Source organism: Centruroides sculpturatus, unplaced genomic scaffold, assembly GCF_000671375.1.
Source record: "Centruroides sculpturatus isolate CEXI.00-Female unplaced genomic scaffold, Cexi_2.0 scaffold159, whole genome shotgun sequence".
NCBI classification, from domain to species: Eukaryota; Metazoa; Arthropoda; class Arachnida; order Scorpiones; family Buthidae; genus Centruroides; species Centruroides sculpturatus.
The window spans coordinates 178,284-192,179 of record NW_019384659.1 but is presented as its reverse complement, the minus strand read 5'-3'; the positions used below and the strand labels follow the sequence as shown (position 1 = coordinate 192,179).

The 13,896-nt window shown below is 30.9% G+C and overlaps 1 protein-coding gene across 3 annotated transcripts in view; it reads left to right on the top strand.

Annotated features, from left to right (window-relative positions):
* Window positions 1-2,215: 2,215 nt before the first annotated feature.
* The window catches only part of LOC111626495 (zinc finger protein 821-like), a 38,416-nt gene continuing 26,735 nt past the window's right edge, over window positions 2,216-13,896 (top strand). The window contains exons 1-4 of one of the 3 annotated variants that reach the window (XM_023369881.1): window positions 2,216-2,305; window positions 2,578-2,635; window positions 6,045-6,563; window positions 11,768-11,864. In XM_023369881.1, the coding sequence (XP_023225649.1) occupies window positions 6,079-6,563; window positions 11,768-11,864 (582 nt within the window). In that variant the 5' untranslated portion in view covers window positions 2,216-2,305; window positions 2,578-2,635; window positions 6,045-6,078. Of the gene's footprint in view, window positions 2,306-2,577; window positions 2,636-5,722; window positions 6,564-11,767; window positions 11,865-13,896 lie in introns of those variants that run through there. The other 2 variants (XM_023369880.1, XM_023369882.1) reach the window with 2 other exon arrangements.

The window sequence follows — 13,896 nt, the reverse complement described above, 5'->3', positions numbered from 1 at the left end:
TTGACCGAGAAAAATTGCCCGCATCTCATTCAAAAATTATCCGAAATCTACGTCTACCCGCTCTCTTCTGTAGGAAATAATTATGAACGACGTATAGTATTTTGTCTATTCCTTAAAATGTTTCACTTCCTCTCCTGTTACAGTTGCTCTGTCTCCCAGTTTCACTGTGTCGTTATCCACCATATACATTGTGTCCAGGAGCAAACTCAGGACGGGTATGCAGGGCGCAGCTGAGTTCCTGTTCTGAGGGTTTTTCCTGAGTAAAGCCGGGGACTGTATCACAAGTAATAAAAACTTCTGTAAGGCACACTGTTTTCTTTTTGCATTCACTTTAAAGATTTATGGATCCGCTATCGATCATAACCTGTATAATTGCAATATTAACCCACGGTTACGCGCGACGAGTTACTCTCGCACGGTTAGACGCGCGGGGACGCTTTTTATTGCTGTTTCAAAATTCAATTTTTCAAAACTCATAGTTTTTTTCGCGATTTTTTCATTTTGGATGTTTGTGGGCATGTGTTTTTGATGTATTAGTGAAGAAAACTACTTCAAATATATCGTTTTTATTTATTCGTAACGTAAAACAGAAAGTCTCCCGTTTTTATAAATTTTTCAAAAAAAAAATTGTCAACTTCAAAAGTGTATTTTACAAACTGTAAACAAGTCTGATGCTATCTAAGCTGTCAATCGTCTTCCTGTATGTGTTTTTTAATTGTCACAGCAATTAAATTCTTTGTACCAAACCCCGGGCCAAAAATATCTCAATATTTCCAAAAATACACCATCTAAAATCATACAGCAAGTAGAGGTAAAAATGGAGATTATTGGCAGATAACATCGATAGTAAACTTCTTTTACACTGTAATTGGTTAATTTATGTCTGTTATTAGATCGACCTATAAAAACAATTGCTGGAAATATTCCCGCGAAATGCCACGCTCCCGAAGGCTACCACATCGAAGTATGTAAACAATAGCTATAAAATCGCGTGTTTTAATATTTTTTTCCACTTCTAATTTGCTAATGATAAGTCGCTTGACAGTATTTAGACGAATAAACATGTTTTCAACACCATTTAGCAATAAATATCGCCAAAAAACACCACCTTTCAAACTTTCAATGCTAAGTCTACGGGAAACTTTTTTGCCGTTTATTGGCTTTAAAAATCCTGTTTTTACGCCTTTTATGCTCTAATTGGTCATTTCTATCATGATTGACTCGATAGCAACCAATAAGCGTTTTCTCGAAACTGTAAGTCAGATCCGCCCACCTCGGTTAGTCGCGCTAATAAAACTTAATCCGTTAGGCGCGCGGGTACTATAATGGAAATCAGTAGGGGTACTATAGTACCCTACTGATTTCCATTGTGGCTCTATGTAAAAAATTTTTTTCGTGCAATTTTGAAATTTTTTCGGTGCGATCTTCACACCATCGAAGGAAGGTACTGAGGGCATCATTTTTCAGCACTAAAAACATTAAAAAATACACGCGTTTAAACACGGCGGGGGTGATTTTACTTGTTATTACAGTTACAATTTTTTATTTTTATAAAACTACTAGTAGCCCGGATTTGTAAAGAACGCCCACTAGGGGGTGTTCTTTGCAAATTCCCGTGAGGCACGGTTCCTTTGACTTTTTGTTCCTATCAATATGCTCTACAGCTCTGTTAAAGTCCCAATCGCGTCATACGGATCTAGATTTCTACCTATTAAATATTCTATAAATACTTTAAAATAGTTTAATTTGTTTATTTACCTTCGCTTGTAATCCTCGATTTTAAATGTATCCGCCATTTTTCCAACAAATTTCCCGTGAGTCAATGCGCGACGTTCACTAATGTAAGTCACGGGATGTTGTAAACGTGCGGCGCTAGGTTAATCAAGGCATATAATAATTATTTATACCATTCCGTGGTATAAATAATAAATTCATATCAATAACAAATTCCTATTACTGTACAAATAAAAATAATTTATTGTTAATTTAAAATCATCGCTAGGGCGCCTCTGTGCCCGTTTTTGGCATACCGTTACGCGGACGGACACGCGTTCAATGAGTTATATAGATAGATCTCTACCCTTAAAATTAAGCATTTTGCCATTTTTATAATAATTAATAATATAGAAAGTTTTAAAAATAAAATCTTATAACATATGTCGCCACATGCAATTTTAACTTTGTGCTAATGTGTCATAATGCTTGGAAAGTTGCACAACTAATTGCTGGTTTTTTGTTATTCTGTCTATTTACACTCTAGAGCTAAAGGAACAATTTTAAAACGTGACTAAATAGACGCTATTAAGTCAGTTTTATTATCCCATATATTTTCAAACTAAATTATGCAATTATAAACTTAAATTTAGACTTTACATTAGTTTAAAAATTTGCAATTTAGAATTTTAAAATCCATTTTGAAGTCATGCATTTTCCATGATAATTGTTTTTGTTTTTGTTTTTGTTTTTTTTTTTGTTGTTGTTGTTCGAGAGCTTTTAAAATTACAAATAGTTTAGATAATAAACGTTGTGTGGCATTAATTCGGAGTCTTATGCAAATCACTCTTTTTTTCTTTCCAGGATGACACGACAGAAAAGGAGGGGTAGTTGAAATGGTGAAAATGAGGGATTTCAAACAGTAAGTTACTTTTTACATTTCTCTTCGTTTAACTATTTATGGATTTGTTTCTTGTTTTACTGTAGCATTGGCTACAGTAAAACAAGAAACATATTAAGTTGCAAATTAGTTTATACTTTACCGGCTCTGTTATATATAGCAGAGGGAAAGTATGGCGATCGGTCAAAAAATGATTCCTCCTAGATTTTTACGTTTTTGGACTCGGCATCTTGAAACTTCGAGAAATGCAAAAAATTCGGTTTTTTTTAAATTTTAAGTCGAAGGTAATTTATTGGAAAGAAGTCCGTTTATTTTTGATAGAGTTAACGTAAGTTATCGGAGCAGTAGCATATTTAACGATATGGCAAGCAGTGCCATATCGTTAAAGTTTTAAGATGGAGCCAGATCCTATTATGGCGCCCGGAGGTGGAACCCCGCCCACGCACTCCACCCACGCGCGTCTCAACAAATAAGGCCATTCACATACTGACCACATGCTTGCAATTAAAATATCGAAAAGTGAAAAAATTAATTTTTTCTTTAATTTTCTTTACCACTGAGGCGCCCCTTAGGACTTAGCGCCTGGAGCGGCTGCTCCGTTCGCCCTAAGGTAAGGCCGGCTCTGATGGCAAGTATAGCTCGTCCTTTGGGTACCACCGAGCACTTTCTATTCAAGTCAGATAAGCTACCCTTGGATAGTGAAAAAGGATTTATTTCAGCTGTATAATATCTGCTTCATCTGTTTTTGATTATCATGGGTAACAAGAAATATAATTGGTGGATTATTAAACCACTAGCAGATGAGCCCGGCGTTGCTCGGGCAAAAAGTAACGATAGTAAAGATTGAAATCATTAGATTATAGCCGATCTTACCCGTTTTCATCGTGCGCAAGAATTAGGATTACCATCTTCCGAGACTAATTAGAGAATTTTTAGATGGGTCTAAAAATATGTTCGATTTCCCGCAAAAATGCATTTAAAATAGTACAGCAGAAGCCGAGTTCTTCAAGGTAACACTTTAACCCTCTCCCCGTGGTGTGGAATTTCGAAAAATCCCTTCTTAGTGTACATTCTCATGACGTACCCTGTGTACCAAATTTTAACTTTGAACTCCTAATTATTTGGGTTCTGCGCTTATTATTACTATTATCAATCCATCTCGATTATAAGATTTATATACATTCAATGCTATTCAGATAATGTTTTCATAGTTTCCATTGCCAACTGTGAAAGATCATTCAGTAAGATAAAACATATATTTTCGTATTTGAGAGCCTCATGGTCAAAACAGATTCTGTAATTTTGTTTGCTTAATGTAGAAAGAGAAGAAACTAAACAAAAAAAAACTGATTTTGACCACATCATAGGCCAATTTCCATCAGTGAAAGCGAGAAAAGTGCAGTTGTAATTTTTATGTAGTGTCAAAATTTGTCAATTAAAACATTAGGAACTTGACTGGTAATTTTGAGCCAATTTTATAGGAAAGAGATCTGATAGATATCAGATATTTGGACAAAGGCACAATTTCAGTGCTTGCCATAGGCACTATTTTTCGTAGATGCGCCACTATGTCGTAGTTTTTCTCTAACCTGATGGCTAGGGTTACCATAATTTTGGAACGGCAATCTCACTTACCCTAATTATTAATTAATGCAAAGAATGCATTTGACGTAAAGTTATTGGAGAAGTTTTTCAGAGCTAAGTGGGATGAAGATCTTCGTTTGAAATACGTTTGCAAAAGGAATCACCAAAGCATAAATTGCAGATGGATATTGTGAAGATAGACAACGCGTAACAAAAATAATACAGAGTAGGTCTGAACTCCCGTATCGTAGGTATAGAACTATAAGCGACTAACTGTAAATGTTGAAGTTTTTCAATGATATAGTATTTCTATTATATTCAACATGTTATATTTGAGACCATAAGCTAATGCTAAATGTAAAATTCCAAACGATTACATGAAATAGAAATTTTTGATTGGTCCAATTTTTAAATCCTTTCTCTGAAAATTACGGTTTCACATTTATCTGCGTATGGTTCAATACTTACGATATTAATTATGTTATGATTTGAAAACGATACTTGTGTCAGATTAACATACAACTTGATCCGGCATTATGTTCAATGCCGTTGAAAGCTTGGGTGAGGTCCGGAGATAGAACTCTTGTTCCTTAGTGGATCTCGTTTTTTTAAAGGCATATAATACGTTTTGTTAAGACAAAATGTACTGTACCATACGCAACCTAGCTCCTCGGTTTGACAACCGAATGGCTGAGCGGTCAAGGTGGCAGCCTACCGCTCTGGGGGACAGGGACCGAATCTGGTCGGGTCAAGGAATCCCCAGGAAATTTTCGGGGGGGTGGTCCGTTCGGATATGTCGGGCTCCGTCCCTTACCATCCGGTCGCTCCATAATGGGCCTGCTATAAAAGGCCCTCTTAGTGCCCACAGGTCGGAAAAAGTAAAAAAAAAAGTCCCTCGGTTTACATGTATATCCAGGTACACGCGATTACAAAATTTTGCATGATTCTGTATTTGTAAACATCCGGAACACACCTGTAACAAGTCAGATTAGGAAATATTAAATGGAAAAGGGCGAGAATTTTTTGTCGTTTTCCCCAAAAAGTGGGATTTTGCTTATGGTGCGTTTTGATCCCTGTCTCCCCATAAATAATTTTAAAATGTAATATTTATTCATGAATTTATACAGTGTATTACAGGTTTAAGTAAAAATGTACTTTATAAGAATGCTTGACGTTGGAAAATTTTCTTTAATTATCGTTATTTTCGTCTTGCATATTTCTGTCATTTTATACTGTACATTGTTTCACGTATTTTGGCCGGGCAATGCTCGATACTCGGTTGGGTACTCTGAAAGTTTTATAAAGTTCAACTTCGTACCTTGTCAAAGATTTGTCAACAATCCGTTCCCTTCACGCCTTCACTAAGCAAAGTGGTTCCTACAACTGCGCATTTTTACAGCCAGGTCGAGATTAGCGAAACGAGCCGTACTGTTTATTTGTGAAATGAATATCCGATCTGAACGCGATATATTCATATTTTTCCATCCAACTATATCCGGAAATTGTCACTAGTCAAAAGATACATAATAACATTTAAAATGTTTCATTATTAAGACCGTTAATATGTTAATAATAAAACAGTACATTTCACTCGCACTTGAAGTGATAATTATTGTAGCTTAATAATATAGCGACGAAACAAGATTTAGCTGTTGTAAATGAAAGTCGTGAAACCAGTCAACTATTATTTAAAAAGAAAGAGGAAAAACTATTTTTATCCTATTTTTCCTTATCGTGAACATAGTTTTAGCCCAAATATAGCCAATTAAATTTATAAATACATAACAATTTGGTATGTTCCGTTTCGAATAGACGGCGGTTTTATAGTATTATCGGTGTGTTTCAGATACGTGAAGTGATGTTATGTTTAGTAAGTATAAATGGATATGCCTTATAAGAAAAGGAGAAGGCCTTACAGGCCAAGATCTTGTGAAAGTGGGAAAAGAGCAATGGAAACAGCAGAAGAACGAGAAAAAAGACTCAAAAAGCTAAGAGAGTATCAAGCAGCTAGGCTAAAGAAGGAATCGACCCCTGAAAGACAGCAGAGACTGGCCTACATGAGACAAAAAATAGCAGCTAAGCGTCGGAACGAATCTGCGGCTCAACGTCTTCAGAGACTAGAAGATCTGAGAATACGTGCAGCAATTAGACGTCAAAATGAGACTTTATTGCAACGACAGCAAAGACTGAAAAATATGCGAGAAAGAGCAGCCATGAAACGTCAGAATGAATCGACACCAGAACGTAGGCAAAGGCTCGAGAAACTGAGAAATAGACAAAGGGCCAAAACTAAACGTGTCGACGATTCGCCACAAATCATACAAACACAACAACCTACTGACAGATATAACACAGGACCGACTGGGTAAATATCGATTGTTTGAAATTAACGAGTTGCGAATTATAATAAAAAAAATTCTCGATGATAGCTGATGTGGATATACAGGAAAGATGATAAAACAATTTTCCTGATTAAAGGAATCTTTAATTTTCCATATCATGACCATTGCACTGACAAGAATGTTCCTCTAACAGGAAAATTGTTTTGATTTATTAATTTTATTTGTATTTCCTGTTAATTTTTTTAAAGATGATAAAATGCATGCATTTTCATTTGTGTTGATTTTCGATTTACAAGTTTTTGCATATATTTAAATGAAAATGCAAAAAATATGTATACATAAAACATAAAGCTTGTTTGAAAACATGCAATTTGTATTTAGAAAATACAATATCTTGTATCCAGCACTGTGAAAAAATAGTTTAATATCTAAAATTTAACCACTTAAGGATATTGAGTATATTCATTCTTCAATTTTCATACTTGATATTTTATGTTATATTCTTTTAGGTGGCTAAATAATAATGCAAATGCTTTATATTGCTTCCAACATATTTTTAATAAGGGTTTATGCATATTCTTTTTAGTTATACAGTTTATTTTATAAAATTTTATACAAAAAAATCAAGGAAGCAAAATGTTTATATGATTATCATATTTTACCCTAAGTTTAATTATATGGTATCAAATTTTCTATTTGAACTGATCTCTGATTCACTAGAAGTACTGCCAATCTACTATTGCTTGTTATTTGTTTCTGTTTCCTTCAAAAAACATCCCCACTTTGATAAGTTGATACACAACAAAAAACACCAAAACATTAAATTAATTTTCAATAATAAGAAATCAGTAAAGACTTAGTTGTAAACACAATTGTAGCTTACAGAATTTGTATAATGCATTATTTACTCGTTTAATCATTAATTACTGAAGATAACGATATATTAATTAAGAACACAAAATCTTTAGAATTATCTTTAGGTTTCATTCTGGTAATGGAAATTAAATTTTTAAAATTTTTAATCCTGAGAGCTCAGTTTACAATTATTTTTTAAAAGTCATAGTGAAACACTGGAACAAAAGATGGAAAAAAGGATAATCATGTCCAGCTGAGAATAAGACCTGTTTATTTATTAACAATTGTTTTAATAGTTACTTTAAAAATATAAAATATATTATAAACAAATAATTTATGATTTAAAATCAACCTTTGGTAATAGTCTTTATCATCAGCATAGCAAATAATATCTTAAAATTGCTTAATATGTTAAATTTGTAATATGATACTACATCAAATCTGTAAGTGTTAATATCATTATTAAAACTTTTTAGTAAACTATAAAAATAGAATTAACGAAAAGCTTATTTAGACAATCTCCTATATTTTTCTAAAAAACAGCATTGAACATTTTGAAAAATATTAGAATCAGTATATTTAGAAATTACATCTTAGGCATGTTACGTGAATGTTTGAATCTGCATTTATGAAATGTTCAATGAAAATATTTTAGAAATAATATTGTAATTCTTCTGATATTTTTTGAATTAATCAAATTTTTGATGTACTTATTTATACATAACTAGCATTAAAATTATCTCTATTTTTTTATTAGTTTTAATATGAACATTAAATAAAACCATATTAAAAAGTTTTGACATAATGTTTTGCTTCCATACAGTCTGGGATAGTTAATCATCAATGATAAACTGTTGTCATTATTTTTGCATGTGATCTCTGTGAAGTTAATACATTTATAGCATTGGATATTGGAATAAAGTGATAATTTTAAATGCTAATTGAAAAATATTATGGTAAAAATTTGTTAAATTCACATTAATTTAGTATTATTTTCAAGATGACTATTAATTAGAAAATAAATCAGCTAGATTAAAAACCATCATTTAAAGAAAAAAGCCAAGGCAAATAATACCATTTCATCAGTGGTATAAGTTCTACATTACAGGTATTATTAAGATTCTTATTAAAATGAATACAGTAATACCCCGACTTATGTGAACCTGGAGTTACGCGATTTTCAAATCTCGTAGATTCATCTTTTATTTGAGTGTCACGCAACTGTTGATTACTCATTCCCCCACACTATTGTTCAGCTTACATGTTCGGACGTGTTGCGCGGAATCAACACATAGCTACAATTTATTTTATGTTATTTATTTTTGTGTTGTTATATCTATGGAGACTTGTGAGACTCTATGTGGTGATATCTTGTAACCGTGAACGAATCAAAAGAAGAGATAAGATTAATGAGAACATTTATTAGCTTACATACATCCGACTTGGATTTTACACAAATTGCAAAATTATATCCCGACTTACGCAAATTCGACTTACGCAGTTATCGCTCGGTCCCACCTATCGTGTAAGTTCGGGGTATTACTGTATATCATTTTAATAAGAATCTTAATAATACCTGTAATATAGAACTTATACAATTAATGACATGGTGTTATTTGAACACAATTATATCTAAAAAATTTATATTTTAATGCATTTTAATACAGGTAGGCCTCCTACAATGCGGTAGATACGTTCTTTGAAAATACCGCGTTGTGGGAAATCGCGTTATAGGAGATACCAACTTAATACAAAAACTGGGATTCGGTTCTAAAAAGAGAAAAACTTGGCATTTGAATGGTGTTTTTTGAATTTTTCAAACCAGGCATTGCTAGCCATTAATTTAACACTGGTTTCGTCAGCCAACAACTGTCCCATTTGTTTTAAATAATCAAATATTTTTAAGGCTTTGTGTTTAAGTGCATTTTTATTTAAAGGCAACCGTTTCTTGTTCATATCTTCTACCCATAATATTAGTGCTTGTTCCATTTTTTTTTCATTATAGGTGCTCTCGGACGAGCAACATTTTTTGCAAGAATAGATGATCCGGATGCGACCAAATTCCTAATCTTTTCTTCCTATTGCCTAATCGATCGAATAGTTGACTCATTTAAATTAAAATGCCTACCAATATCAGCTATCCGCTCTTGATTTTTAATTCAATTTAAAATTTCTATTTTTGTTTGAAGAGATATAAATTTCCTTTTTAACAATGTTCCTTTCTTATCATTCGACATTGTTATGGCTAAAATTTTTTCAAGTAGTTTTGTGGACAGTAAAAATCAAAAAAAATAACTTCTTTTTACTATGTTGTTAAAAATATACACCCAATAGAAGTTTATACTGTATTTTGGACCACTTTTGCAGTCCCCACCTATTGAAAGAGTATAAATTATTGAAAATTCAGTGATATATTTGAGTGTTTATGGTAACTGATGCACATCTGTCTAGAAACCGGTCTTCCCCTGAAACTTTCATGGGAATAACATGTCAGCGTGGACAAACAGTTGTTTTCGAGGACATTTAGCTCTGTACACCGAACTGCGGCGCGTATTACGTGATCCATTGCAATTTTTCTGTTATGTGAAAGATAATTTGTTTTTAAATACCGTAAACCGCGTTATAAGAAAATTTCCACATTTTTCCAACCGTGTTGGAGCGAAAACACATTCTAAAGGTACCGCGTTGTAGGAGGCCTACCTGTACATAATTATTAAAAATTCCAGAACTAAATGATATTAAATGTAAATGAAATTGATTAAATCAATATAGTAACATTTATTTTTCAACTGATTTAAGGAACTAATAAGAAAACAATAAATTCTTGATCATTCAGAATGAATAAGAAAATGTATAATCCTAATTACTGAATTTTGAATGTGTCATTTAGTAAAATACTTTAAGTACAACTCAAATAATTTTAGAAATTATTACAGATATAGCCTATTCAGCTTTAGGTAATTCAGTGAATTTGTAAGAATTTAAACATGAGCACAGTCTAATGATTTTATTTCTGAGCAAAATATTTCAATGTTCTATATAATTTATAGCCATCTTTTATATCCCATATTATTGGGCATGTATTATTTCAATATCCAAGCTCTAATCTATATCATTTTCTTTTAAGTTAAAGAAATAGCTTTTAGTTTATTGATAGATTTTATCATAAAATTTTTCCATTATACATTCAGTTCAGATGTTAGTTTGAATTGTTTATTTGAGATGATAGAGAAGTTTCATTTGATATCAACAAAAGTTTGCAACTGAGTTGAAAACTGTTATCAGTTATCCTCAAAATTTTGTTGCATTTTGAATAAGTATAATTCAGACAGACAAATATTTGCAGAAAAATGTGTGTTTTAATTCATTAATACTTTGGATCCTAGTGTTTTGATTGTTTAATATATTCTTTTGTTTTATGAAAGTCAGAAAAAGATTCATTGCTAAAAAGTTTCATATTTGTTTGAAAGTTAATTCAATTCAATAAAGTATAAAAATGAAGTAAAATTTTCATTTGTGATAAAATGTGTAGAAAATGAGAATATATTTCTAAAGATTGTTAATTTTGTCATAACATTATTTTACTGGCAAGTTTGATTAACATGAGTCGTCGTAATTTGTAAATTTTTGGGTTATAAATATGTTTTTATTGTAGTAGAGTTTAAAACCGGTTAAATCTCTCAATAATAGGGACTAATACCTAACAGCACTTGAAAATTACTCTGTCTATAAAGTATATGCACTAGTTTATAACTTTTCTTGATTTATTATGAAGTTTATATTTCTTTTGTAATCTTAATTTGATGGCATACTACAGAAAAAATGAATATATTCTATTGAACAGTTTAATATTTCTGATATTAATTTTTTGGCCTTGTACCACAATAATAATCATCTTTGTTTCTGCAAAAGGAATATTAAATTGAGATGTATTAAAGATTAAAATCTTTGCTCTAATAAAAAATACTACAGGTATAATTCTATTTACATGATCAAACACTTTCTGAAACTGAAAGACATTCTGGTATAACATCAGTGTATGCCAGAATAACAAAACATATTTGAAATTTTGTCTGCAAATTAAGCCAAAAGCTATTGAATGTATGTTTAGAAAATATATCATAGAAACCATTAAAAAAATGAATTGGAATTAAGGAAAAAATTTTCCGTTGAAATTTTGATCACTGAATTTATAGGAATAATATCAATTGATGCATTCAGGATCCAAAGTGTTAATTTCTAAATGCAGTAATAATTTAATTTTTATTTAATTAACTACATAATATATTGCTGCATAATGTAAAATAATATGCATCATTAAATATTCAAATAAAAAAAAACATCGATATCAGTACAAATGTTTATTATACAGGATGGCACAGCTAAACCAGAATCCACTAGCAAGGCACTGTGCTGATACAGAAACAGTAAATATGTGCCAACCCAGCATATCAGAAATGCAAACCTATGTGAGTATATATGATTAAATACATTAAATATATAGATATTTTATTGTGTAATAGTACTATAATATATATGTAAATTTATACATAATTTTTATTATATTTTTTTTGTGATATATATTTATATCTTTCCCAAAATTTCAAATTCATGGTGAAGAATTTTTTTTCAATTAGAATTATTATTTTAAATCAGCAATTAGTTTCTTTTATTCAAAAAATGATATTTTTATTATGCTTTATTATATATTTTAAACAAGATTAATAATTCTTAACTCTGTTTAAAATAAAGTATAATAAAAATATCAAACTAACTTTGAAATGCTTCTATTTTATAAACTGATAGGGAAAGAGGAAAAACGGGTTACCTAATTGCAAATTCTTAATCATCAGAAATAAAAATTATACTAAATTGAATCCTGAGAATTATGGTTTAAAACTTTCATTGTTCAATGGATCCAAGTTTTGTATTAAAATATTTTTTGTCTGTCTACAATAAAGTAGTAAAAAATATAAATTTAATTTATATAAATTAAATAAAGTACAAAAATTTTATTCTAAGTATTATGAGATTCTGTTATTCTTTTTGGATTTAATTTAACACTATGAACTTTTTTATTTCTGTTGATCATTTGAATATCATATACAGTATTTCATATTCTTCTTTATTTACTTACTTCTAAGAGTATTTTTCCATCCATTTGCATTACTCACTTTTCCTGAGTTATTTGTAACTATTAAATACTCTAGGAGTTTTATATTCTGTACATTAAATCTAATTATTTGTCAAAAGAAAATATAGAAATTTTAAAAATAAATATTCTTAAAACAACTAATAACTTACTAAAATATGAAAAAAAATGTTAACTCTCTTAAAACATTCAGCAAAACTGGAATAAACTTCATTTCATATTTTTATAGTAAATATATTTTTGCAAAATTATTTATTTCAAAGCTTACAGTTTCTTATCTGATTCTGTATAACTACAAATCCTCCTCTCAGTCTGATTTAAAATTGTTTATCATTATAAAAAGAATTCAATAATTTGCATTTAAATCTTGATAAATATTCAGTTTCTAATTTGTAAATTTTATTTTTTATTATTTTGTTTCCTGAAGGAGAAATTTAAAGTTCTATAAACAAACATCTATATTCAGTAATATATATACCAGGGGTGGGCAAGCAAAAGTTCAGTGGGAGCCGAAATTTAGATTTTGCAAAATGCATGGGAGCTGCAGTTCTGTGCTTTTTTTATTCTATACCACAGTTCTGTACTGTGATTTTATTATATAATATAAATATAATATAAAACAAATATTGAATTTTTTTAATAAACATATTTTCACAAAATTGTTGAAATAAAATTGTAAAAATAATAATAGAAGGCAGAAATTAACACTTTCAGCAAGAATTGCATGTAAATCAAAAAGAGCTGCATTTTCCCATGTCTGATATATACAGTAGAGCATTGATTATCCAAATACTGATTAACCGAAACATCAGTAAACCGAAAGCGTTCCAGTCGGCAAATTCAACTTTCTGCTAGTGCTGTGGTGTTGCAGCACTCTCCCCCTCCCTGCCAACCTAAACTGTAGGCCTACTTTATTGTAATACATTATGTAAGGCAGTGTTCCGCAACCGGTGTGCCGCGGTACACTGATGTGCCGTCACATTGTGAAAGGTGTGACGTGAACTTTTACATATTTTGTTAATTTCAAATTTTATTTATATATTTTTATCACAGTTGTTGTGTTTCTTATGCTTGTATTTCATTCTCTGCCGCAGTACTCATGAAATAAGATGATGTTTGTTTATTCTTTATTACAAGCCACGCATTTTTGTGTATTCTAAAAAAATTATACGTAAAAAAAATTTGCTCACAGGTGTTGGTGTTTGTTTAATAACAATAATAATAGGTTAGTGGCATTACGTAATGCTATTAATAGTATCATATCATACGTTTTTGAGGGTAATAATATTTTGGTGTGCCGTATTGAAGTCATGGGTGTGCCGCAAGTAGAAAAAGGTTGCGGAACACTG